Source organism: Strix aluco, chromosome 12 (assembly GCF_031877795.1).
Source record: "Strix aluco isolate bStrAlu1 chromosome 12, bStrAlu1.hap1, whole genome shotgun sequence".
NCBI lineage: Eukaryota > Metazoa > Chordata > Aves > Strigiformes > Strigidae > Strix > Strix aluco.
This window is the reverse complement of record NC_133942.1, coordinates 14,039,390-14,067,164: the sequence shown is the minus strand read 5'-3', so window position 1 is coordinate 14,067,164 and position 27,775 is coordinate 14,039,390. Positions and strand designations below refer to the sequence as shown.

The 27,775-nt window shown below is 44.6% G+C and overlaps 2 protein-coding genes across 6 annotated transcripts; one reads left to right on the top strand and one right to left on the bottom strand.

The window, feature by feature from the left end:
* The first annotated feature begins 1,890 nt into the window (after nt 1–1,890).
* HACD3 (3-hydroxyacyl-CoA dehydratase 3) lies at nt 1,891–13,410 on the top strand. Of its 4 annotated transcripts, none has more exons than XM_074838057.1 (11): nt 1,891–2,021; nt 2,133–2,175; nt 3,455–3,528; nt 5,502–5,666; nt 6,661–6,712; nt 7,101–7,211; nt 7,822–7,949; nt 8,472–8,584; nt 9,147–9,253; nt 10,276–10,407; nt 11,383–13,410. In XM_074838057.1, the coding sequence occupies exons 1-11, from the start codon at nt 1,935–1,937 to the stop codon at nt 11,457–11,459; spliced, it is 1,089 nt and encodes a 362-aa protein (XP_074694158.1). In that variant the 5' UTR covers nt 1,891–1,934; the 3' UTR covers nt 11,460–13,410. The 4 variants fall into 4 exon arrangements, with proteins under 4 accessions (XP_074694158.1, XP_074694160.1, XP_074694157.1 ...); XM_074838056.1 differs by having other exon boundaries at nt 1,920–2,021; nt 2,133–2,468; XM_074838059.1 differs by lacking the exon at nt 2,133–2,175 and having other exon boundaries at nt 1,901–2,021.
* Nucleotides 13,411–13,566: 156 nt separating this feature from the next.
* INTS14 (integrator complex subunit 14) lies at nt 13,567–27,415 on the bottom strand. 2 transcript variants are annotated; one of them, XM_074838055.1, is made up of 12 exons: nt 27,372–27,415; nt 26,685–26,951; nt 23,869–23,976; nt 21,949–22,104; nt 20,492–20,610; nt 19,935–20,077; nt 17,636–17,728; nt 16,421–16,565; nt 16,033–16,166; nt 15,810–15,928; nt 15,360–15,425; nt 13,567–14,423 (listed from the first exon to the last, which is right to left on the bottom strand). In XM_074838055.1, exons 2-12 carry the CDS (start codon nt 26,904–26,906, stop codon nt 14,172–14,174), a joined length of 1,557 nt encoding a protein of 518 aa, XP_074694156.1. In that variant the 5' UTR covers nt 26,907–26,951; nt 27,372–27,415; the 3' UTR covers nt 13,567–14,171. The 2 variants fall into 2 exon arrangements, with proteins under 2 accessions (XP_074694156.1, XP_074694154.1); XM_074838053.1 differs by lacking the exon at nt 27,372–27,415 and adding an exon at nt 27,060–27,358.
* Nucleotides 27,416–27,775: the final 360 nt, after the last annotated feature.

The following is a 27,775-nucleotide window of genomic DNA, read 5'->3' as shown; positions in this document are numbered from 1 at the left end:
ATAAACCTGAAAAAATAATGTTGCTGCAGGTGGCAGGTGCCCCCTCCTAAACACATATGCAAGAGAAGCCCCGGGTCACACACAGACCTGGTGGCTGTTTTTCCATCTCCCACGCACTGGCCCAGGGCTTTTGTTGGCCCCTAAAGGGTATATGGGGTTTTCTTTCCAAAATAAGCACCCCAGCAACTATTGCTACAGCTCACACACCTCTGCAGCAGCTTTGCAGCCCCAGGGGCTGGCAGAAGTTGGAAATCCTTCCCTCAGAAGCAGGCTGAGACACAGAGCTGGTGTCTCTTACCTACGTGGAGATTTGCCCAGAAAATGTACTGTGGGAGCACAAGAAAGCGCCCTGAAGCTGGGAGAGGTCGCCCCAAGCTGGGATGGAAGGATGAACTTGCCAGTGCAACGTGGAAGGCCATGGGCGAGGTGTCCTTGTGTGAGCTGCTGAGGGAGCGAGGGGTGGCCTTTTTAAAAGCAGCACCAAAATCAACACTGCCCTTTTTTAGCTTTATTAGCAGCAAGGTCTTGGAGTACATAATAATTACAATGTAAGACTTTAAAAAGGTTGGGGTGTGTGGTCACGGGGCAGGCCACAGAAGGCACGGCATTTTCTAGATTTTTATCAGCCTCCCTTGGCTATGGCTAAAGCGGCTTGAGAAGCTCCCTGTGCCCTTGCAGGAGGCCACCCCTCGGTGAAGGCCTGTGGCACAGTGGGAGGAGAATGGGGGTCAACACCAAGGCAAACTCCAGAATCACAGAATCATCTGGGTTGGAAAAGCCCTTGAAGATCATCCAGTCCAACCATTAACCTCACACTGACCGTTCTCAACTCCACCAGGTCCCCCAGCGCTGGGTCAGCCCGACTCTTAAACCCCTCCAGGGATGGGGACTCCACCCCTGCCCTGGGCAGCCCATTCCAACGCCCAACAACCTCTTCTGGAAAGAAATACTTCCTAAGAGCCAGTCTAACCCTGCCCTGGCGCAGCTTGAGGCCATTCCCTCTTGTCCTATCGCTTGTTCCTTGGTTCAAGAGACTAATCCCCCCTCTCTGCACCCTCCTTTCAGGGAGTTGTAGAGGGCGATGAGGTCTCCCCTCAGCCTCCTCTTCTCCACACTAAACCCCCCCAGTTCCCTCAGCTGCTCCCCATCAGACCTGTGCTCCAGACCCTGCACCAGCTTCGTTGCCCTTCTCTGGACACGCTCGAGTCATTCAATGTCCTTTTTGTAGTGAGGAGCCCAAAACTGGACACAGTAATCGAGGTGCGGCCTCACCAGTGCCGAGTACAGGGGTAAGATCCCTTCCCTGTCCCTGCTGGCCACGCTATTGCTGATACAAGCCAGGATGCCATTGGCCTTCTTGGCCACCTGGACACACTCCCTGTGGGTTCGAGTGATGGTGGGACACACTTGACTGATTTGACGTCCCACATGGTATAAAGCTGCCAAAGGGGGCTGAAAGCCAACGAAAGAGCTGCTAAAGGGGGCTGAAAGCCAACAGTGCCCGAAAGGCGTCGCAGTTCAGTTAAAATACCCGACGCGCTCCCTCACCCAGGTCACTGCCATCACGGCCAACACCTCTAGACCTGGCACCCTGACATGAGGGCACGGGGGAGGCCACACACGGACCGGCGGGGACACACAAAGCCCCGAGGGACCGAAGTGGAGAGTGGGGGGGGGGTGCACCGGACGACGCCACAAGAAGAGCTCCGGGAGGCAGCGGAGCCCACAGCACCCCGGGGAGCGAAGGACCTCCAGCCCTTCCGCGGCGGCCGCCATTACCACCCCCGCCCCTTCCGCGCCGTGCGCAGGCGCAGTAGAAAGGGCCCGCTCCCGCGGTGGGCGCTGTGCGCAGGCGCCGGGAACGCCCCTCCCACACCCCCCCCACACCCCCTCCCCTCCGGTGCCGCCTGGCGGGGAGCGCGGCGGCGCGCGCCATGGCGGGCCCCAGCCTGCGGCCGCACGTGCACTGGGCGCAGCGGCACCGTGAGCTCTACCTGCGCGTGGAGCTGAGTGACGTGCAGGTACCGGGGGGGGGGTGGGGGACACGGATACGGGGTGGGGGGACATAGCGAGACCCCGCGTGTCCCGGGTGCGTGACCTGCCGCCTAACGCTGCTTCTCCCCCCGCTGCAGAACCCGGACATCGCCATCACCGACAACGTGCTGCGCTTCAAAGGTGGGGGCTCCGGCCTGCGCGGGGGGGCTCCTCCAAAGCCACGGCTGCTCGCTGAGCCTGGCGGGGAGAGACCTGGGTGCCCCCCGCCGCGGGGGAGAGACCAGGGTGTCCCCCAGCCATGGGGTGCCGGGGGGGGAGAGACCAGGGTGTTCCCCGCCGCGGGGTGCCAGGTCCCCGTCGCTACCCTTGGTGGAAGGGGCCAAGCTCCGTGCTGGGCGCCGGGCATGTATGGATACGCCATGACACGCACCCATCTACAAACCCTTGTATTCCAGCGCCAGTAATGATAGCAGGTTGTATCTTATCTAATAATAATAAAAAAACCCCTTTCCCCATATTTAAATATCAGTGAAATTTCCATATCTCTCTGCTGTCCTGTCTCAACTGAACCCCTGAGATAACTCACAGCAATTTTTCGTTTCACAAAGACCTTGTTTGCAACTGTTATCAAACCTCTGCATCGGGAACTAGCGCTCGATTTGAAAGGTAAAGCAGATCTCTTCCTAAAAGATGGTTTTGTTTCAGACGGACAGCTGCACGTTGGCAGCACCGTGGAGCTTGTACTGGTTGGCTTCTCCAGGTAGCACTTAGGATATGCTGTAGCTGGTTTTATTTGGGTTTTCTTATTTATTTGGTGGTTTTCTTTAAGATGCATTGTCTAGGAAATGCTGCCTCCCCGGTGAGCCACAGCCAGGGCCATTTGATAGGGTGTTGTCGCACATCGTGTTCACTTCAGGATCAGTTTACGGCATGGAAGGGTGGAAATGAAACTTGGTGTGCAGGTTTTTGGAGCCCTTCCGGAGACAAGACCCGCGTATGCAGGAACTGAGAGATGAACGCACCCTCCTGCCGTTGGAAGGAGACTCCCCACATCACGCTCCTGCGGACCCACCAGAGACGGGTCTCCCTGGGCACTTGCTTGTCGGTGCAGAGCCTGGATTCCCCAAAGGGGGATTTTCAGTTGGATTCCAGTTAGGCATGAGCAGCCTTCTGAGCCCCTCTTTTGGGAATCTCACACGCTGCCTTCCTGCAAGCGAGGACCCTTTTCCAGCCCTGTACAGAGTTGCAGCAGCTTTAGCTGCTGACTCCAGCAGCTGCACCTCTGAGCAATGTTTGGGTTCTTCCCTGTTACTGTGTGGTTTCCTCTTGCCTCCCAGCAAGGCAGGGGGAAGCACTGTAAATAACCGCTGAAGATTTCTATGTATAAAGCGTCCTTTGCAAGTGGGGTGTGCGGAACTGGCTAGGACCTTCACACTGACTATTAATTCTTGTCTTTTAGCTCAGGGTCATGGTGCCAAAGGGGACAACATCTACGAGTTTCAGATCGAGTTCCTAGAACCGGTTGAGCCTAAAGTAGGTATTTTTACTTTTCCAACTCTTTAAAAAAAAAAAAAAGTAATTTTTGAAAAACTTGAAGGGAAAATGGCTGCATGCAAAGTCCATAATATGCTGTTTAGATTTTCCTGGTGACTCTGTAACTGCTACAAACCAAAAGCCATCTGTGGCAGTCTTCTGTCCCAGTGCTCAGCCCTCATCCTGCCTTAATGCAAATCACCTCATTGCATATGGGTCAGCTTGATACCTTACATGTATCAGTTGATAAACAGTAGTTGTAAATTTTTTTAAGGATTTAAAGCAGCAAAATAATGGGAGAATCTGGCAATGTGTTGTCTGATGCAACCTTGACTGGAGAGCAAGGGACCACTGTGCTGCAAAGTGTCAGTGTGATGTTTCATGGCTTCTTTTGCAGCCTGACAAAACAAAGTCATGAGAATTCCTGCTTCTGGTTTGTACAGATTTCTTAGGTTGCCAGTATAGATACGTTGTGGCTCCTGTTGCAAAAAGCTTTTCTTAATTCCTGTTGTAGTCTGCTAGGAGAGAGCTCAGCTGGAAGAGCAGCCCCTCCGTGTTACTCACCAGTGGCCGTAAAGTCTGTCTTTACCTCTCAAAGCTGTTAGAGGCACAGGAAAACTCTGGGCTCTGCTCCCAGAGCAGGATTTGTGCTGCTTATTCCTGGCTGCCTGTTGGGATAGCTGCAGTCAGACTGCGAGCCCCCGTTCACCTCTGCTGCTTCAACAGGGAGGAGACTGCCAGAGGGTGAATTTCTTGGGTCAGTCAGCAGGCAAGTTTCTTGTGTGGCTCCTACCAGGTATTGAGTGGCAGACAATGAACATCTCTTGGTTCCAGGATCTGGTCACCAGTTTGTCGTCCGGATTGTAAAGCAGCAGCTGCCTGTTTCACAGTGTAGGGAGAGGTGCCTGCCACCACCCGTGCTTGTCCTCTGTGCTGGCAGACACGGGCTGTGCTGGGTGCCAGGCCTGGAAGGCAAGCCCTTGACTCTGCAGAGCAGCCTCCTTCCAAAAGTCTAGTCACTCTGAGTCACTCTGGAGGGACTGGAGGAGAACAGACTCTGAAATGTGTGTAACCACAGGTAGTCGGGACCAGGAAGTGTTGCAGTCCAGGGATTTCTCCTTTAGCTTTGATGTGTACCATGAGTACCTCTTGCTGGTGCCAGGCTGGCCACCAGCGAGAGGTGGAGCCTCTGACAGTCAAGAACCAGGCGTGAGTAGCTGTAACTTACAGCTGCAGCCTTCAGATGTCCTACCAGCATCCAGGCAGCCGTGACAGCAGTGCTGCTGTGACGTGCTCAATTAAGAACGCAGCTCATGGCTCTTCTGCATTGGTTTCAGCTGGTTTGAGAGGCAGTCCCACGCAGAGCACCCTGGCATGGGCGCAATGGTGGCAGTAAGGGTGAGCCCTCAAGGTGACAGTGCTTTGGGCTGTAAGGATGGAGGGATTGTGGGCTGCCAGTATGCAGAGTGTGGCTGTGGTGGAGAGGCCTCGTGGGGTGGCAATGACCAGGTCCATCAGCTCACTGTTGTCTCCAGGTGTTTCCTAAGGCTCTTAGCTCTTCCTCGCAGAAGTCCCCTATTTTGGACAGGGACCTGATAGCAGTGTTATTTTTACCACTGGCTAGAGGAAGTGGGTGGCTCACAGTACTAAACGCAAGGTCTAAAGCCAGGATCATGGGTTCTGCCTAGGAAGGCTGGCACCAGGGTCTGTGCTGGCTCTTTGTGGTGGGATGCAATGTTCCTGTGTGGTATGGGCAGGCTTTCAAGCTGCTTGTCAAGGCCTACAGCCATCACAGTTGCCATCTTCAACTGGGCTGCCCTTTGCTTCCATGCCTTGGGTGGCAGAGAGATGGTTGTGCTGCAGCAGTCCATGTCATGTCTGCCTCCTTGACAGGGAGAGCCTGGGTCTCAATTCAGGCTCAGAGCTTGTTTCTTAGGACTTTTGCTGATGTATGCTCCTGTGCCTGCCCTCAGCCTATATGCAGGGTGACTCAAAGGCAACTGAACATCACTGTGCAGAAAAAAGAGAGTAACTGGTGGGAGAGACTCACCAAGCAAGAGAAGCGCCCGCTCTTCCTAGCTCCTGACTTCGACCGCTGGTTAGATGAATCGGATGCTGAAATGGAACTGAAGGAGAAGGTCAGTCCTGTGGACACATGTGGCTTGTGCCGCCAGCTATACAGCCAGGGTGGCTGTTTCCTTGCATGTGAACTTGTGTTCTTCATTTACCTGGAGTTGTTTGGCATGCTGGTTGTTACTGCTGTTTCACACAGATCCCACGTAGAATTGGTTAAACAGTTCAAATTGCAAGCAGGAGTTCAGAAACAGGCACATTTATGGTTTGAAAGAGCAGCAGTTAGCTCAGCACTGGCCAGGGTCTGCAGCTGAAGGCTTGCACCCTTTGCCCTGTGCCTTTGCAGCCCTGTGTCCCAATCCACGTGAAGATCATGTTGATGTGCCATATGGAGCCCAGAGACACCAGTCCCAGACATTACTTGTCTGGAAAGCGGGGATTTCTGAGGCTTTCCTGAGCCACTGGGCTGGCCCTGATGGCATGTTCCCACCATCTGCTAAGCTCAAGCAGCTTTCTGCAGCAGGGAAGCACAAGGCTGTCTTGGAAAAGACTTGAACAGACCACATTTCTGCAAATCTGTTTTACAACAAATGCTGCCCTGTTCCCCTCCACAGCCACTGAGCTTAGCTGAGAGGAGAAAGGGCCGCTGCAATGCCGGGAGCCAGAAAGCTATGGTGAAGGGCAGGCAGAGAGCCTGGGCTGGATGTTCTCAGTTCCCTTCGGGTCACTGGTGGGTCATGAAATGTTTTAAGGAACAGCTCTAAGAAACAGTAATAACTGAGAATTAACACAGAAAACAGCAGGCTTTTTTGGCAAAAGCATCTAATTACTAGAATAAAATACATAGTGAAGGCAGGATAACTAGTTAACACCCTCTGGCTTTCACTGCACCATAATTTCTGGATGATGAATGTGCTGGTTTATGCAGGTGAAAATTTAAACCCTCTAGCAACTGCCTGCTTAGCTGAGTTTTAAACCCGCTAGCTTTGCAGTAGTATAGTTAACAAGTCACTTGCTAATTACAGTAACAGTCTTTAAAACCTTATCCTTCATCCTAAGGAAGAAGAAAAGATTAACAAAATGAAAATAGAATCCAGAGTCCCAAAAGACCGTAAGTAACCTTACCTCTTTAGTGTGTAAGATGGGGTTTAGAAAGCTTCTGTCACTCCTATATGCGAAACCTCAACTCTTACGGAGCAATTTTGACTGGCTTGGTGCATCTTGGAGGGGGGGATCTTTGTATCGTGAGCCATTCAGACTTTTACTAAAAATGGACTGCAGTTTCCAAGGAATTTTAAAAATCTGACTAGGGAGAATTGAGTTCTAGCAGATGATGGTAAAAGCAGACAGAACCCACAGTGCATGCAGCAACCCTTTTATCACAATCAATAGCTTCCCTTGTAAGCTTTATTCTCATAAAGCCTGGTTTGCAGCTGTACTCTTTGCAGAGGTGTTACCATTGTACTCTGCTCACCTGATGTGTTTATTATTGATTTTAGCCTTCAAACACTTGAAGAAGGGATACTTAATCATGTATAATCTTGTACAGTTTTTGGGATTCTCTTGGATTTTTGTGAACATGACAGTACGACTGTTCATCCTGGGAAAAGGCAAGTAACAAGCACTATTTTATTTACACTGGGGGTTTTGTTTTGCTTTTTTAGTACTTTCTAAATAGTGAAATCTAAAGAAAGACCTATTTAGGAAACAAAACCATAAACGCATTACTGAAGCGCACAACAAAAGCCTCTCAAAAGCCATCACAGTGTCAAGGATAGGAAAACATTGTCCTCTTGTAAATCACAACTGCATATTCTGATGAATGATACTTGTATTCTGCCAAGATTACTTCTAACGAAATCAGTTGGAGCAAAATGTCTCACTCACTGCAATGTTAGTATTTTTGAAAATGAGACGGGCAGAATATTTTGTTTTTGAAGCAAGAACGATTCATTCTGCTGAGGTACAGCGCTATTGCTTTTTTTGTAAAGTAATTACCAAAATAGCTCTTGATCCTTCTGTTTATGAAAAGAGCACTTGAGCAGTGTTTCTGGCCTAACTGCTGTGACTTCAAGATAAGGCCTATAAAGAAGTTACATAATTATGCATAATGTTTTTTTCAAATACAACTAGAATCCTGTTATCAAAAGCTATGCTGCTGCACCAGCTTCCTGAACAAGGAAATTCATTTGTTCTCTAAAATGGTTTCCTGTCTTACAGATTCCTTCTATGATACATTTCACACTATTGCTGACATGATGTATTTCTGTCAGACCCTGGCATTAATGGAGATCATGAATTCACTAATAGGATTAGTCAGATCACCGCTGATACCTGCTGTACTACAGGTAATATTTTAAGATTCTTCTTGCTTCTCCCATGCTTAAAGTAAACCTCTATTTTACACAAGCGTTGAGACTCTCCTAAACTAAGTGGTACAGCCTCACTGGCACTGGACTAGAGAATATATTATTCAAGAGGCAGGAATCTCTGCTTCCCAGTCTTAGCTGTGGCAGGCTGTCTTCGCCCCATCACCTAGGTAAGATACTTCAGGACACCAAAAGCAAGAAGCGGCTGATGAAAAGTACATGATTTTGATTTGGTGCCAGTGCCCTTTTTATCCTTGTGGTGGCTGTGCATAAAAATGATGATTGATGATTTAAGACTAGGTCCCTTGGGTTGCACCTAAATACAGAGCAAAATGCGTGCTCATAAGCAGCAGGTCACAGCTCAGCTGCTGAGTTAGTTATGTGCTCAGCGTATGTTTCAGGCATGAAGAGTAGATACGCTGCGTGTTTTCAGCAGCAAGGACTTGCTCTTTCTTTTGGTGAAGCATGTGACTGTTCCTTAATTTGTTTTTCCTTAAACAGGTATTTGGAAGAAACTTTATTTTGTTTGTTGTCATCGGAAGCGTAGAGGAAATGCAGAGCAAACCTGTGGTGTTCTTCATATTTTATTTCTGGAGTATCACTGAGCTGTTCAGGTTTGTGGGATTTTTCTTCTAGCAGCTGTGTACAGAACAATGTGGTGGTTCCCAAGAACTCTTTAAAGAGGATTTTGATCTTTGTACCTTTTGGAAAAGTGGCACTAGTGCATTGGCCCCAGAGGGTAAAATCTCCTTTAGACATGGACTATCACAGCCTTCCTAGGTGGCTCCATCCAAAAGCTGGGACAAGGCGAGTCTGAAAATAATACTGCCCTGAACCTAGGGAACCTGTTGCTTTTCTCCTGGAGAGTTCTGTTGCTTTGAATTGCCCTTGTTAAGTGAGCTGCACTATGCTCTGTTTCTCTCAAAAGTATTTTGAAAGGTTTATTAGGCGAGCCAGACAGTTACATTCATCTGTATGGTCAGAATAATAGCATTAGTTCTGTAAACTGTCAAACAAGGGTGCATTCATCATGATCCATAGGAACAAGTTTTTGAATATTCTTGTGTCATTTGGGAATTATGTTAACTATACAGCATATATATATGCAAGACTAATTCTAGTAGCAGCTGCCATTTTAAACAGTGTCTGTTTCTTCTCACACTGAATTGGCTTTAGGTATCCATATTACATGCTTTCATGCATCGGCATTGAATGGAAACCACTAACCTGGCTCCGATACACTACCTGGATCCCTCTCTACCCCTTAGGAGGCTTGGCAGAAGGTATGTCCAAAAAAGACAGTTTAATAAATAATGAATTCAAGGCTGCGCAAATAATTTTTTTGGCTGCTGGACTTAAAAATGATAGAACAACAGATAAATGGACATTTGCTTTGAGCTGAACCAAATGTAAGCATTTTTGTCTTTCTTACTGAATCTTTTTTTTTTTTTTTTAATTTGATGTGAAAAGAAGTCTTCCTTTTGGGCACTGGAGAGGAAAGTAAAGGCAACAAAAGGTTACCCAAACAAAGTGACCAAGTGTGGCCGCAGTCCACAATAACGCTCATTTCCCTCTGCTGATCCAAAGCAGAGTATTTGCTTTTGTCTGCTGGGCTCGACTTGGGTAGCCTAGCCTGGGTTCACACCAGCTCACAGATCTTGACGTTATCTTGTAAATCACTGCACAGGACAGGCAGGGCTGATTCTTCCTCTGAAAGCAGCATAGCCTGTTCTGAGATAGGCACGGCACTTGCCAGACAGGGCTCTGCTCCATTTCTGCTTGGAGAGTGATTGCTCTGTGGAAGAAGGAGGCAGCTAGTCTTCTTGCTGTACCCCTCTAGAGTGGGGGGCTTTGTGGTGTAGTCTTCTGTCTTAACAGGTCTGGATTATTTTTATTTATTATTTATTTAAGAAGTTTATCACCACTCAGCTTCTAGCTGTAAGAAATGTGTTGTACCTGTCGGAACCTGTTTCTGTGAGCCAAGAGTAGGCTTGGGCATTGCCCACCTCCAAGCACAGGAAAGACTATGACTGATCCATTGCCGTGGGTATTTCTGCATGGTAAATACTGCTGGCACAGGCCCTGCAGGCTACAGCTGTGTCTGAGAACAGTGTCTCACCAGGCAAGTTCATAGACTTTCGTAGCTGACCTGCTCTACTGCCTCTGCTAGCTGCTTTCTGTCATGCCGCACGTTTAAAATTCAGAGCTAGCAAATAAGAAGGGAATATCCTGAAAAAGTTGGTGTGGGCTGGGCAACTGGATATTTTATCTGTGTTTGATAATGATGGTGGCCTTCTGCTTTCAGCCGTCTGTGTCGTTCAATCCATTCCAATCTTCAGTGAAACAGGGAAATTTAGTCTGGGATTGCCAAATCCACTGAACGTCACAATCCAGTTTTCATTTTTGCTTCAAATATACCTTATAGCCTTGTTTTTAGGTAAGATACTTAATTATGTTTCTCACTATTGATATAAAAAGGCCGGTTTCCTCTGAATAAGTATGTTTTTCGAAGAAAATTAAATTCCTGCATCTTGGGAATAGTGGCAACACAAAATTGCTTGAGGTTAAGCATTATCCTTGTTGCTTGTTTATGTAACTTTGTCAGAGATGGAGGGGAACACACCTACACTAAGCACTGGTTGGCCCCCCAAGAGTGAGACCTTGGTAACAAGTTAGCAGCATTATCTACTGATCACTTATCTTAAAAGAATAATTTTTACATGTATTTATAACCTCAGTATACTTAGTTTCACCTTTTACATGGTTTTTGAGCTTTGCAATGATTTAGTGGAAATCTGAACGGAATTTCAAATTAAGGCAATGTTTAACTAAACAGCATTATAATCACTAATGCAACATGAAGTCATGTTTTTCCAGGAACCAATATAGAAAGCTCTTTAAATAGCAGCATATTTAAAGAAAGAATGGTGCTTGATACATACTTGGTTTCTGGTGTTACATTTTTAAACATAAGCTAATTTCACAGTATGCACAGCCAGTATGTCGGGTATCCACAGCTCTGTAGAATCTAACCTAGAATTTTAAATTGAACTTTCAGTAGATTTCTCCCGTTCACAGACATTGCTTAAAGAATACCTTTAGTGAAGTTTCACTCTGAAATACCTGTTTCATCCTTAAATGGTTCTGCACAGCCGGTGTTGGAACTTTTTAAAAGTGACAAACCAACATCCTGAGCAGCCGGGTACCAAACAGCCTGTGCAGCAACTCCTGCCTCACCCAGCAAGAAAAAACTTGCATTAGCTTTCAATGCTATACACTCTGTTAAACCATCACCTTTTCCTGTGGTCGTTGGTTTGTTTGTTTGTTGTTCTTGTGTTTTTAAATTTGGTACAGCCATCTAGGGTTAAAAAGACACAGTGACGTCCTACCTAAACATTTCATTCTTTTTCAGGGGTATTTGTAAACTTCCGTCATCTGTACAAGCAAAGGAAACAGCACCTTGGACCAAAGAAGAGAAAGATGAAGTAAAGGAGGACTGCAATGCTTTCTTATCTAACTTATCTCAATGACAAGATAAGCCTCTAATTCTTACGGTTTTACCCACTGTAAAGAATTTTGTAAAATTAAATGATCACGCTAGATTTCATGATTTCATAGTGAATTCAGGTAACCCTCCCATATCCTGTATTTTGTTCCCTTTCAATCATGTATGCATGGCATTTACCACTGAACAGTAACATTTAAACGTGTATCCTGTCAACTACCATATTAGAAAGAAATCCTATTATCTGCATATAATATGCTTATAAACAGTGGAGCAGCACTAAATAGAAATAGTGTTTATCTTTTAATTGGATATTTGCTCTTTCAATATTGCATGCAGATAGGGCTTCTGATGTGGGGATATATTATTAGCTGGCCCATGCTGTTCCTAGGGTGCAGTCTGAGACCACTGTGAACAGTGGTTGGATGTTTATTAACGGTTGAGGTCAACTTGCTCAGCACATACCCCCTTTTCTTCTGCAGCGTACTGATGCTGCAGAATTCAAACTGGAAGTTGCTAGAGTCGATTTAAATGCTACCAACTTTAGTCTGTTTCTAGTTTAGCTTTAACAGAATAGGAGCGCTATGTGGATCTTAGAATTCCTGCAGCAACACATCCTTATCGAGTCATTAGGGAAAGGAAGCTGCCACTCTGTGACAGGGTCGGAAACACCTTCCTGATCATTAATGCAAGCACTGAAACAGAACAGAACAAGGAAACATAGGTACCAGCTTTCTCCTAGCCTGTGAATAAACCCCAGCAGAACTCCATCCCACCCATGCAAAGGGAAAATGTGGAACTGTCATGGGAGACTTGGGCTCCTCCAATCATTCCTGGCAGGGCTGTAGCTCCTGTATTTAGAGCCTTCAGAAAGGCAGTAAAGATTGCTTTTCTACTTAAACTTAGGGGTGCAGCTGAGAATTTGGTGTATATGCTTTGTTGGCTGGCCCCTGGTGGGATGGAGTAGTGAGTCAAATAAATGGTGTATCATTTTGATAGCATGTATCACATCTCAGTAAGGGCGATCCCATGCAAGGTTTGAAGGGACCCTGTCCTCTGTGCTTGCTTTAAACAACAGCAGCAACAACAGAAAAAGAGAACCTCCTCTCCACGTTCTAGGTCATCTACTCTCTCACCTGGAAACCTTTGCTTCAGTTGGCTTAAATTCAACACGCCCTTCTTCACACCTAGCCTCCTGTAGTTAATTCCAGATCCCTCTGGCCTCCTTAATCCAGTTTGGAAAATGTACAAAAAGTTTGCTCTAAACCGTATTGTGGTTACAAACAGGTTGCTTCACAACTGCCATCGCCCCCAGGGCAATGCAAAGCAACGCCAGCAATCCAGAACTGGCACTGAAGTGGAGATCAGCTTAGTGCCATGTTATTATTATCACCTTTTTCTACTGTAAGACAATATGAATCATCCAGAAAATTATTTTCTATATTAAAGATAACAAACAGCTTACTGCTTGTGATATGGACCCAGTGATTGTTACCATAAAGAAAAGGAAATATGAGATTTTAACAAAGAACTGGTATAAGCTCCACGCTGCATTTCACAAATTGTGTTCTCTCACCAAGAGGCATAATACAACTTTTCTTTAGGGATACTTGAGACTCCTGCTCAGAGGAGAGTGCAGCTTCACTCAGGAGAGCGTTATTTACACACTTAATATTTCACTTAGCCCACACTGTATCTATGTTTGAAGTATGTCAAAGGATTGAATTAGCCGAGTAATGGAACAGCAAGGATCACTTTCATACTTTAATTTCTCCACTGGGCATTTAAACTTCTGTTTTGAAATCCATATGTATTCATACATTGTATTTCTCAGTGAAACTGTGGTACCTAGTGCAAGCTGTCATGGATCTTACACTACTGAATTTTAGTCCTTCAGAAAGAATGTGTTTATATTAATAAAGATTTACAACCAAATTTTGCTTTAGTTCAGTTGTTTGTTCTTTCCCTGAATGTGAGAAGTTGTATAATTTATTATTTAACTCTTGTGATAAACAGCTGAGAGCCGAGCCTTGGCCAGGTCAATGTTTTAGGCCACACAGACTAGTTGCTATGTAAATAGAACAGATCCAATTTAAAATTTCATGAAGAATTACTCTTTATTAATATTACACAAATAAAAAACTTGTCTCACAAGATTAAGTTACTCTCACAAGCATAAGCACTGCAATGCAAGTGATAACTCATTATGGCAGTACAGACTGGTTTTCAAGTCGGGCATAAAATTAGTGACAACACCCTGAAATTAGCTGTGTATCTGATCTGGCACAGTGATTCTCACACGTTTTCTTTGGAATAATCAAGTTGGTGTATAAAGTATAGTAGCTGCCTTTTAGGATACCTTTACCAGTAAGTTCAGTTATGTAGTAACTGCATTTGGGGAGGCCAAAAGCCATGAGCAGTCTGCTGCCTATAATGGCATTTTCTCTCTCCTCACACTAACTCCCACCCTTCATCCAACACAGTAGTTGACTTTGGGACACTTTCCACAGTTTCCAGGTCTGACTAAAGCCACCACAAGCTAGCTACATTTATTTAGAGAGCACTGATGCAGATAAGGGACCCCGTTTTGATAGGGAGCTCTCCAAACAATAATTAAAACAGGCCCTAGAAGTAAACAGGAAAAGAAAATCTGAACCACTTGAGTCTTAATCTACAGAAGTTCCCAAAATGGAGACTCACATTCTTTCAGTGGTGCTACTGGAAAAGTCTGTCTGCAGTGGAGCAATGTTATGATCATAGGCAGCGTATTCTGATGCTCCAGTACTTGCCACTTTAAGCTGCTGAGCAGCATGTGTGAGCTGAAACGCTGCATCAGGATGAGCCGTGTCAGGAAGCAGAGTGCACTCCCGCTCCAGCATGTCTGCCACGCCTTTCAAGAGGTCCAAAAAGCCAAAGGCCAGAGCTGCCTTTCGCAAACGATTAAGTTCCTGCAAAGAAGGAAAACCCTTTTTAAAGCCACTGTAAGCCTTTACATATGGTTTTCTTCTTTTTTTAAAGGCAGGCTTATTCACTTAGAGGAAAATAACCTGAGTGATCGGTACAGCTGCTGGAAACTGCCCGGCTGCTCATGAGATGATAAATGCTTCAGGGCTGAAGATGATAGTGGCACAACCAAACAGTTGGTTTTCCCTTGATCCCTTCCTATAAACCTCCACTTCTCCCTTTTCCCTTTTGTGCATTCAGCTATTGTACCTGCCTGTTTTGTCCGTGTCCCAGCTGGGGGTGGCCTCCAACTGAGGCTTCACAGACTGCTGCCTTTAACCACAGTGTCCAGCAAAATGTATATATATTGATTTTTCTTCACTATAAACTGACAAGTGCTTATGTGCATTTAGGCAGGGTATTCATTCTTGAAGTCTCTGGGGCTACAATAACAGACTGCTTCAGCAGTAAGCTTACAGGAGGAACAATTACCTCCAGCTACAGTCTAGATTATGGATTATTATGATGTGGCCAAATGTGCCTGGAATTTTGTATTTCTCTGCTTCAGTTGTATTAAAAATGTAGGAGACATTTTCAGACTCAGAATGACATCTGTGTTCCTATTCCTCTCCAGTTTATTTCTGCCTGGACAACAGCATAAAATCTGCAAAGAAGTTCACTGTGGAAGTAGCAGGGATCACGAGGGGCACCTGTAAACATGACATGTCTATGCCACCCTGCCAGAGAACACGGTGGCAGCGAAACCAGACGCCCCTGTCTCACCTTAACTCAGCTGTAAAATAGAGCCAGCACTATGTGTGTTTTTGCAGAGCCCTACAAGCCTGCACAGAACATACCAGACACAGACAGTATGTGCCCCTCTGTCAAATGCACCACTATCACTATGGATCAAACTCAGGCCAGCCTAAAATGTTACTCACTTTGTAGAAGGTTTGAGTTTTTTCAGGGAGTTTCCTTGCATTTCTCAAGATCTTCTGTACATCTGTCTGCAGAAAAGAAAATTTGAAAAAAAAAAAATCTTAGCAACTGCTGGGGAAGTTGCAGAAAAAAATCTTCAACTATTTATTGATAAATTATGCTGACCATTGACGATACTGCAGCTCACAAAGGCTGAAACATAAACGGTAATTATACTAAATCCAATAAACTAGGGCAGATGCTACGCTGGAGACACAGCTTTCATTAAACAAGCTATGCTTTCTGATTGCATTTTAATCATGACATTTTAAAGAGGCAGCGTTTATAAAAATGAAAGAAAAGCAATAAAGCAATTACATTAAATGGACAAGACACACACAGACTCCTCTTTGCTGGCAAGATGGCTACTGCTGATCAAAGCGAAGCATCAAGTCTAAAACCTGTGTCATTACCTGGAGGCCACTTGGTTTAATCCATACGGTAACATTCTGTGCGTAACTGCGCTTGTTCTTGGGTTGCAAGGGGAAAGGGCTCTTATTGTCATCCTCTCCGTAAGGATTTTCTTTCGCATCTGGGAGAAAAAAGACAATAAACAGACTTAACAACTAAGACTTGGCAAGGTCATTCACGCAACACTGAATATGTAAGAGTTATTCAAATCAGCGTGAGCAGTACCTGAAATGGGTCCAAGCTGCGCCATCTTTCCGAGCCATGGAAGGGGCTCAGGACCAGGTTCAAAGAGCGACATCATGAGATTTGACTTCTTCTTGCTATCAGCTTGTGAATAGAGCATGCCATACCACTCTGGCCTATCGAAAAGAGCAAATCCCAAAGGCTGAAAATCTTCCACCCCTCTTTGCCTAGAATTTGCCTCCCTCCCACTGTGTAGAGGCCCACTATTTGCTATTTATACTAACAGAAACATATCCACAGCTAAAAATCCACAGCTTTGTCTAGCAGTGCAGAGTTCTCTACAGAATACAGATATAAATAAGCATAATTTATAAATAAAGCATAAATGAGCAAAGTAAGAGATTTTTCAGGCAGACATCCAGCTCCATACCCCAACTGGACGACAGCCACCATGCCTTCCACTTTCAGGCTGCCATGTAATAAAACACAGAAGTTGGGGATTTTCCCAGCAATCTGATTAGCTGAATTCTCATCTTCGGTGTCATCTGTGATCCCAGGTCCCACCTCATCACCTTCTGGGGAAGAATAAAAGCAAACCAAGAGAACATAAGAATAAATTCAATCACACTAGTTCCATTTCCATGACACCACCCTGTGTTCTTCTGACATGGAAGAGTTAATTAATACTTTTGTAGAACGAACAGCTGCTAAATGAACTGTTTGGGCAAATGGCACTATAATGCCATATAAATATTCCACTGCATCCTACTCACAAAACAGTTACCAAAAAACTGCAAATAAAACCTCAGCTTTGAAGAAACTAGAAGTGTAACGAAACGGCAGCAAGAGTCTGGCAACAAATACATGTCTGCTTCTGAACCAAAAGCATCCTGAATTTCAAGTCCTCCTCTCCTATGCAATTTGTGGTCATTATGAGAAACTTACTATGTTTTAGCAGCTGGAATACAGCTGTGACTTAACTGTTAGTATCTTCTAAGGTGAAAGGCCTAGCAAGATAAGAGTGTTAAGACAGAGATGAAAGCATATCTAGAGCTTTCATTCTTCTTTACCAAAAGAAATCTCACTTTCTTTTTGCTCCACTCCAAGGCCATGATAAAAGAAAAGGGGAAGTCCTTATCACAAGCACTCAGGTAGCTGCGAGTCAGTGATATGCTTAACCATCCGTGAAGCCTACACCAGTCATTTGTATAGATACATATATACTCAGCCCCAATGAGCAGCAATTAATGCTCAAGTACAACTGAGCAATCTAGTTGTGATTAAGACCAGATTTTTCACAACAACAAATCATTCCAAGAACCAATTAGATGCAGGCATTAAATATTAATCTTTCATCACATATTTCATGGCCCGTAACTATTTTTAGCTTTAAGTTTAGCCTGTTTTGTTAATAATGATGCTATAGGGACACTGTTCCCTCTATTAACTTTCTAAAGAACACAGTATTCAAAAAAAGAAGGAGCTTGTGTTCAAGGTTTTAATTTTAATGTAACCACACAAACACGTCTTTAGAGACATCTGGCATTTAATAAAGCATAAAACCTGTGCTTCCAGTCTAAACCACCACAGATGTTACAAGGGAAGCTTAAAGCAGTTTTTGCTAAAAGACACAAAACTTGCTCACCTCTGTTAAGTGCAATGGGCAGCACCAAGTGTCTGGACAAGACAGGAGGGCTAGAAATGTCAGCTATATCTACAAAGCCAACAATTTCTAGATCTGTGGGGAGACAACAGGTTTAAGTCAGATTTGGAAATAGCTGAAATGTATTCAGAGTCAATTTAACATTACCATTTCTTACACCACTAAGTTTTCTGAAGCAGTGACTAGAAGTAGCACAACAGAGCCCCAACCCTGACTGGGTGTCTAGGTGTTAAGATACAAATATTCCTACATAATATTACGACACTCTAAGATGAAAACATAACTTTCATCACTCTTTCATCATTCATGAACTCTGCTGCTAGACAAATACAAAATTGTGCACATTGTTTGCTTTCCTTTTGAAGTTATAAGATGGCAATGGATTGTGTACAGTGCAAAAAACAAAGGACTAAACCACATCTACTAGCTTCACACTGGCATCACAGAACCTGCAGGGATTTCCATCAACTCTAGCAGGGTTAGCCCCAGTGGGGCATGTTCTCAGGACTGGGAAGACTAAGTTGTGGTTCTTGAGTTTTACATGCCCACTGGAAGTTTAAATGCAGCTCCATCTCATACAGAGTTTGTGGGCATTTGCTGGTAAAAGACTGAGGCAGCCATGTCCTTCATGCTCAGCCTTGTCTGATTTCCTCCCCACTTCTTGGCTGCAAGAAATATCGTATCGGCTTTGTGTCTCTCAGCCATGTGAAGGTTTTGGATGTGGTTTAGGATTAGCCTTTGACCAGCTCTACACTGGCAGGGATGTAGGGAGTACCTGCTTTGCAAACTCTTCTCTACATGAAGCATGGTGACACATGTGCTCCATGCTGACACACGTTGATGTGCTTTAGCTGTGGACACACATCCATATGTGTATGGCACAATTAGAAATTCAACATGTTTTCAACCTGCACAGCAGCCAGAACTAGGGAGCACAGTCTTCTCCTTGACAGCCCAAGCCACGGACCTGGCCCAAAGGCAATTTGATTGATTTTTCTCATAGCTGAACAACAAACACTTGATTAAAGCCATGGAGGAATTCAGGGGCTGAGCACACCAGACGGTGCATTTTAATGCACACAGAACAAAATTTCCTTCATGCCAAATTCCCATCTTTGGAATGACAGAAGGAACTCTAAGACCAAATGCAACACAAAGCCTCCCTCATCAAGAGACACTGCATGCTCTTTTTCTTTGCTTTTGCTATTTTGGTACAGACGCACTCATTCCTATTTAAACAGTATGCAGCTAAATAAGAAGCGATCACACCCCAAGTGAGAAATGTTTTTTCTCTTGCAGATTTAAAAAAACCCAAACAAATCAAGGCAATCTTGGTGGCAGTAATTTATGGGTTGCAGTTCACTTCCTTGCAAAATTTTACCACTATTGTGTCCTTATTCACATGCAAGCTGTGCACATTTTGTTGATGAACAGAGAAAAAAAAAGAAGTCTACAGGACAGATTCAGGAAATTAAATTGCCAGTAGAGCTAGAAACTCACAAAAAAGACATGAGTTTCTAGTGGCTGAGTGCACTACTGAGGAGCTGAGAGCAATTTTGATGCTATAGTTCAAACTTAATTCTTAAAGCAAAGCAGTGAAGTTCAGTGTATTCTCTCCAAGAAGTGTACCTAGCCATTCATAAGTCACAGGCATGGGCTATCTACAGCCTACCTGCTGTCCCCACTAACGGGAGGGCTGAGAAATGTTTACTTTGCACAGTTGTTTTTAAAAATAACTTACTATTGGTAAGAAGTGCCGGAATGACAGACAAACTATAAAGACAGGGATTTCATAAATCTCAACCTTTACTTCTGCTGCCTCACCAATTCTTCTTGACTTCACTCCTAGTGGATTTCTTGAAGAAACTTCCAGAAAGATGCTAGTTTGTCTCACCTGATAATACAGAGTCCTTCTGATAAAGGCAACTCTAACACAAAATGCAGCCCTTTCTCAAACACACCTCTCCCACTCTCCATGAAGCTTATGAGGGTATTCATGGAAAGCAGCCTGTGGCTGTCTTCCACAGTCTTTGCACATAGAAATTGTCACCCTGAGCTTTGAAAGTCCCTCTTCCCTACTCCAACCCTATTACCAGGTGCACATGGCTGAAACAGGATGATGTTCTTGTCCCCTGGTGCCACATATACCAAAAAATTACACAGTCAGTGATTGATCCTTGCAGAGAGAAAGTGGGTGAAACATATAGGATAAGAGGTGGTAGTGAAAAGGTAGAAATCAAATGGATTTAAGTGAAAAAGCAGTCAAAGATTTGAGAGTTACCTGTATTAATTGCTTTAGGGATGGGGTCTATTTCCTCATCTATAATGAAAGGTTCTGGTCTGGGAAATACTTGCACATCAGATGTTAAGTGGCCGCACTTGAGAACAGCATGGAATGGTGTATAAGCCAGGTCTATTAGCTTTCTAGAACATGATCAGTTATTAAGAAAAACATAATACATATCACATGAAAACAGTTTGTCTAAAGAACACTACTTAGCTCCCAAACTTTTTTTATAACTACAGTTAATTCAATATTTCTAGTGTTGCTAAATTATGAAACAAAGCAGCATATTATCACACTGATGGCAAACTAACAGTAATTGTGGAAGTTAGTATCTTCTCTCTGTCAATCATAAACAGATACTATGATTTGGTTACATAATAATTAAAATAAATATCGACCTTAACCAGTGAAGGTCAAGATGAAAATACAGTTAACAAGATCATAAACTAAATGAAAATTAGAACACCTCATATCATCAGATTTCTTATTATATTTCTTTTCCTTTACAGATACTAACTGGAAACCTTCACAAAGGCGTATTATCTACTAACCCAAACATTGACTGGACATTCTTCAGGCAAAGGGGTCCATCAATGGTGAAAATCTGCCCTTCCCCATTGTTTAAATCTATGAGCCGTTCCAGGCAGTCTAAGGAATCTGTGCTTTGAAGCTGTAAAAAAATAAAGTGAAATGTTTCTGTTTTCTTTTTGTTCTCTTTTTATTAACCAGTATGTTTTCAGAAAATACACACAACACAGCAAAAAGCATCCAATTGGATGCTAACATGATTTTTTGTTATCTCACTCCTTTCTGAATAATCAACATTCTTGGTCTCCCAGGAAATGTACTCCTTATGTTGCATTTATATTAGACCAGATGCAGCATTTGGCACGGTAACAAATAATCATAGAATATCCTGAGTTGGAAGGGACCCATAAGGACCATCGAGTCCAACTCCCAAGACATTGCTTTATCATGCTAGGTTCTGCTTCTAAAGCAGGTTCAGGCAAACAAAAATCCCAGAAGCTCTTAGTCTTCAAGAGCACAGGAATGCCTTAACTAGTATAACATTTTATTGGCAATGTTCAGTTTCCAGCCCCTTCAAAATAACATAATTTTTAGGAGGGAAGGCAGATATAATTACTCCTGAGAAGTTCTTAGAGAATGCTTGTGAAAGCACCTAAACTTGTCAGTAATAGAAGAATTATTTTAAACATTTTCCTAGTTATTCTGAAGTGTAAACAATGCTTCAATCCATCAGCTTAATCAAGAGGATCATCCTTGATAGAGACCTTGAAGCATGCCTAAGTAGAAAATCCTTCTGTGATCGACAGAAGAACACAGGTGTCAAGTCAAAAGCAATGCTATGAATAAAACCTGACCCAAGGAACTTTAGTCTATATAGGCTTCTTTTTAAACATTTTTTATTCAACAGAATTCTAACTACTGTGAAGATTGTTAAAGCTGGTATTGAGATTTTTCAAAGGTACCTGAAGAGAAAGAAAACAGTCACCTTTCCTTCAAAACTAGGGGAAGCTGGTTTGAACACTGGCTTGGAGACTTCAAAATTTTGCTCACTCACATTTCTACATACAGCTATTACTGTTTAAAGTGCTGAGCATCTTTGCAATAGAAGTAATTTATTCAAGAATTTAACTGTAGATTAAGAAAAGCCCCCAAAGGCACTCAATGTAATTAATGCAATAAAAGCAATAATATAAACAGGGAAATAAAGATTGCGTAATATTCCTCAGGGAGAAACTGATATGATTTATAAAGATTCTGATAATAATGCAACAGATAATAACAGTGCAATAATAAACTTTGAAAAAGATACTATGGTTAGATTTCACCAAAGAACTAACACTAAGCACTGGAATGTCAACTCAACTTTAAAACTAAGCACAAGAACATCAAAGTATGTTTTGTGCTGACCTGATCATTAGTTCAGAGAAGACCAATAACTATCCAATGCAACAAAGAAGAAGGTACGTGTTAAAGACATCACCTCTTCGAGATTTGCCATGCACATGACATACAACTTGGATGGGAACGGGAAAGGCAGTGGAAAGCGGTTGCTTTCACTTCGCTGGTTGTGAGTAGCTAGAGAGTGCCGTAGGGAGCCTCTGCCGATCCCCAAGCAGCCATCAGTGACAAGAACAACCTTGAATGGAAGAGGATAGATCAGCATTTTCAAGACAAGACACGTTTCTATCTGCAGAGGGCAACTATACACCAACATTTCAGTAGTCTTGCTAGCGGCATGCACGTCTATACTGAAAATCCCTGCTCACCTGGGAATTTCCATTCCTGAGCTGTGGAAGGAATTGCAAGTAAAATTTCCAGAAACAGGCACATAAATGAGAAACTGCAGATTTAACCACTGTATATTTGCCATGCACATAGTTTAAATCACATGTCATTGTAATTAGGCAATTGCACTGAAATTTAAATTTCATAGCCACCAACACACCATGCTGGGCATAAACATGACCATTTTAAGTGTATACTAGAAGCACAGTGACTATACAGCCCAAAAAGCACCCTGCTGCTGATGGACTCAAGAACTTTAGGTTTATTTTCAGATGGAAGATAAAGCTCATTTCTTCTACAGAATCTAGAGGGCAACCCAACATCCACTACAAGCCACAGAAGCCATACAGTAGGTAGTATTAATTGCCCTAACTCTTTGCAAACAAATACAGCTGCAGTATGTTCACATTTTGCAGCAGAACTATTAAAGCAAAAATATGCATTTTTCCATTCAGTTGCATGTCCAAAGTCACTCCTTGTGGAAACTGCACTAATAGGTTATGTCGAATAATGTAACTATTTACACTCAGTTGAGACCCAGTCATATCCAGAGTAATAAAATAGCTCTTCTTTTCACACTGCACAGCAACAGCAGGCATTATTTTTTGGCTGAGAGGTAAGGAAAATCAAATCCAATCGAAACTCAATGCTACATCAGATTTGTATTCTCTCTTCATCTTCAAACTCTCTCTTTTACAGTCTCTTCAGTTACCATCTGTACCGTTGCTCGCCAGTAACATTTTCCACTACTACAAGATCCTGCACAGTACACTCCTGACTGCCTTTCATCACGTCCTCACCTGAAGGTCCAGTAAAATGAGCCATGACACAAACAAGAGACCAAATTGTTGAGGTCTACATTATGCTTGGTTTTTACATCTTATCCTTGTTAGATTATGAAGCATTGCCTAACCAATAAACACCTATCCTTTTCCTCCTTAAGGAATATTGCTTGCGACATCTTCCTAGCTCACTGAGCTGCAAAATTACTGAACTTAAATCCTAACCCAAAGACCAACAGGCTCTTAAGTGCCTCAGAAAACCAGGGGCTAAAAGCAGACTTTGCCATAAGAGGCAGCAAACTCGTAAGGCTGAGAGCTGCAAGGGCTGAATGGAGTGTGTGAGCAGATGCCTGCCAAATGACTTGTTAGGGAAAGACAACAGATCAAAACACACTCAGCAGTAGTCCCATGCTGTTGCTTGACACCTGGAACTGTTACAAGCCCTGGAAACCATCAGGTACTGGAGGAGAAAGGTTACTGTATGTGTGACTACACCGTTTCCAAACTGACCGAGGCTCCTGGGACAGCAGATTGCATGCAGATCAAATGCCAAGCCTGCAAAACAGTACTCTTGGGCCAGATCTTGTAACCTGCTCCACTACAAGAACACATTGGACAGGAAGCAGTCTAGTTTTTTGCTGTAGAATATTTTAATAAAGACCACCTTCTGCTCATATTCCAGATATATCCAAAATACTAATTCTTTGTCTTCCTGTAGCACCAGCATGCCTGAGAGTATTCAAAGTTTTCAAATTACATTTACATTTCCATCAGCAACTTACAGGGAGTACTAAGTATATGCTAGATCCTAAGAATAGCGAAATCAGTCGTACCTGGCAAGGAATTGCTGCACCCCATTCCTGCTGGACAATATTGCAAACCCCCAGCAGCGCTGACTCTAAACAGGTTTTGTCATAATCATCCATGTTACTTAGGGCTTCCTGTAAAGACAAACACCACTGTCGTTGCTGGGTGAAGTATCACCACCAGGAAACACTGAAAAGTTATTCACGGTTCTGTGGTAAGTCAGTATGTTTGCTTTGCATTGTAACACAGCTGTACTGTCGCACAATGCAAAGTGCTATGTTCTTATATATGACCTGCAAAGTTAAAAAAAAAAGAAAGAAATATAGAAGAAATAATGAATGATATCACAAGACAACAATGACAGCTGACTTTGAAGGAACTATAATATTACAAACACAGCTCTTTAAGAGAAAAAAATCCTTTGCATGTCTCAAAGAAACAGTAAAGTCAAAATCTGAAGCAATGTCGAACATGAAAGATTTAGCTTAGAAAATCCTCTCAGGCATCAGAGCAACTTTAACTTCTTAGGGATTCAGAAAGTAGACCGCAAGGAGCTTGTCTCAGAAAAAATCTTTGGCAGAGAGCGTAACAGAATCCAAAACTCATATCCGCATCCTGTTTCCATAACCATAAACCAGCTTTTCTCCTTAAAGTGAAAACTTCACACTTAACACAGCATCATAAGAAGGGTGTAGCTGTAAAACATGCTAGAGGAGCTTGGCTGGATTCTTGGCTTTCAGAAATTCCTCAGATGAACTCCCAGGGAGGAGAAAATAAATCAAAGAGAATGCACTGGCATTCATCTGCTAAACTGCAAACATACCAGAATATCTTTTAAAATCTCTATGTTCCACAATGGACAAACCTAAACCATGGTGCCCTGTGACAGCGACATGTCATTTTGTCCTAATATTACATATGATAACTAGATACATATGTACAATTTTTACTGGATTCAGAGACTTTCAGTGACTTACTGCATTCATGTGAAATTTCCCTCTTGGACTTTCTCCTTTCCATTTTCTTCCAACTTCCTGTCACATCTGTGAGGCCTAAAATCACTTATTCTCTTTCTCAACCTGCTTCAACCACTACACTCTTAAAAGGATCTTCTCTTCTCTCTACCAAATCACTTAACTCAAAACCTTTCTAAATGGTCCTTTCTGCTGCATTGTTTATCAAGAGCAAATCAACAACTACAGACAAAAACATGAACATCACAGAACCACTTTAAGAGCTTCATCAGACAGCCCTTTCCTCCAGCCCCACTTTTAACTTAATTAGTCACACTCCAGTGGTTACCTGCAAAGGCACGATTTGCAAGGTAGCAAAGTGTTCCAAATGCATTGATCTCACCTATCCTTAAAATAAGGATTGTGGTGGGTTGATCTTGGTTGGGTTCACCTCCTCAAATAGCTGATATTTCTAAACACTTTTCAAAAGAGTTAAAAATGTTCCTGGTAGCGTTTTAGGAGTTCATTTCCAAGTGTTTCCCATTTCTTTCGAAAACAACATCCTGAAATCACTAATCATTCTGGAAACTACACTACAAAGGTAGCTTGGCAAACAGTGAATTCAAGTGTGCTGCCTTAAAAATGACTTGCTGGGTTGACCTGGGCTGGAGGCCAGGTGCCCCCCAATCCGCTCTACCACTCCCCTCCTCAGTCAGGCAGGGGAGAGAAAATACAACAAAAGGCTCCTGGGTCGAGATAAGGACAAGGAGAGATCACTCACCAATTACCATCATGTGCAAAACAGACACAACATGGAGAAATTAGTATAATGAGAAATAAAACCACATCTTAAAAGACACCTTCACCCTGTCCCTCCCTTCTTCCTGGGATCAACTTTACTCCTGATTTTCTCTATCTCCTCCCACCCAGCGGAGCAAAGGGATGGGGAACAGGGGTTGTGTTCAGTTCATCACCCGTTGTCTCTGCCTCTCCTTCCTCCTCAGGGGGAGGACTCCTCACACTCTTCCCTTGCTCCAGTGTGGGTCTCTCCCACGGGAGACAGTGCTCCATGAACTTCTCCAACATGAGTCCTTCCCACGGGCTGCAGTTCTTCATGAACTGCTGCAGTGTGGGTTCCTCCCATGGGGTGCAGCCCCTCAGGAACAGGCTGCTCCAGCGTGGGTCCCCCGCAGGGTCACAACTTCTGCCAGCAAACCCGTTCCAGCGTGGGCTCCTCTCTCCACAGGGCCACAGCTCCTGCCAGGAGCCTGCTCCAGCACGGGCTTCCCACGGGGTCACAGCCTCCTTCAGGCACCCACCTGCTCTGGTGTGAGGTCTCCCATGGGCTGCAGGTGGGTATCTGCTCCCCCGTGGGCCTTCACAGGTGCAGAGCACAGCTGCCTCACCATGGGCTGCACCATGGGCTGCAGGGGAATCTGCTCCAGCGCCTGGAGCAACTCTTACTCCCCTCCTTCTTCACCGACCTGGGTGTTTCACATATTGTCACTCCTCTCTCTGGCTACAATTGCCCTCACAATTTTTTTTTCCCCCCGTGTTAAATGTTTTATCACAGAGGTGCTACCACCACCACTGATGGGCTCAGCCTTGGCCAGCAGGAGGTCTGTCTCAGAGCCAGTTGGCATCGGTTCCATTGGACACGGGGGAAGCTTCTAGCAGCTTCTCACAGAAGCCACTCCTGCAGCCCCCCCGCTACCAAAACCTTGCCACGCAAACCCAATACAAGAATAAAACACTCAATTCAAGACGTTGTGCACAGAATGACAAGAAATCACACAATTTCAACATGATTTGGAAACACACGTGGGGGTTTTGTATTTCTTTTAACGTTGGCAGCTTACTGCTTTTGTAAGCTGCTTCATGCACCTTACCTGGAGCGTGTTGTAATCTCTCGTAAAGGGCACCATCAGCTCCCAGAGCGATGAAAACACCACCAAGGCCGTGAACTCCAGCTTGTAGTTGGTCGCCATGTGTTCAAACAGCATGGTCAGGCCGTGGACTGCCAGGTGTTTCCGCTGGTACTCCTCGGAGCCCTCCACCGACACCGGCCGTGTCATGGAGAGCGACACGTCCATCACCACCACCGTCGGCATGATGAGCTGCTCCTCTCTGCTACCGCCGCGGAGAACAGTGATCCCCTGCATGGAGGGGGAAGAAAATGGCACACATGATTACTGAAGCTGCAGTTATGGAGTGATTCGTCTCGTCCTCTGGCCCCACTGCGCGGTGCGGGAAGCAACAATTACCCTTTTGCCCCCCAAAACGCGGGATTTAGCACAGACTGAGTCAACAGGTCTGCTCCCGCACCACACACAGGATATCCAACCGGCTGTAAAGGCCTGGAAACGGCGAGCGCGGCCAGGGCTGAGCCTCGATGGGGGAAAGGGAGCAGCAGTGGCACTCCGAGGGCCGCGGAGAGGCCCGGGGGCCCCCGGCAGGGAGCCAGCCCTCCCTCCCGAACCTTCCCCCTCAACGGGGCTTCTCCCCGGAGCCCTCCCCCGGGGACAGCTCGGGGTGTTTCGGGGGGTGAGAGGGGGAAGGGAAATGGTGGCGCCCACCCCCGGCCCGCCGTGCCGCCATGGGTCCGTCGCAGAAACCGTCCCCCCGGAACACCGCTGCCGAGGCGGGAAGGGGCCGCTCCCCACAGCCCTCAGCCCTTCCCGCGCAAGGGCTCCCCGCGGCGGGCAGTGAGAAAAACGGTATTTTCATCGGTAAAAGCAAGAGGAGTCTGTAATGCTGCATGCGTTAGGGAAAGCGGTTGAGTTAGATGCCAGTATTGTGGTAACGTACTGCCACGATAAAAAAGGACTGCTATGCTTAGAGAAGAGTTTCTGAATAAGCACCCGGAGCGGCTAAGGGACCTCTTCTCCCCGTTCTGTGAATGTGGGCGTGAGGATGGGGGATTCAATAAACTCTGTTGCAAAACTGTCCATCCAGACAACCGTTTGCTTTAAAATTATCA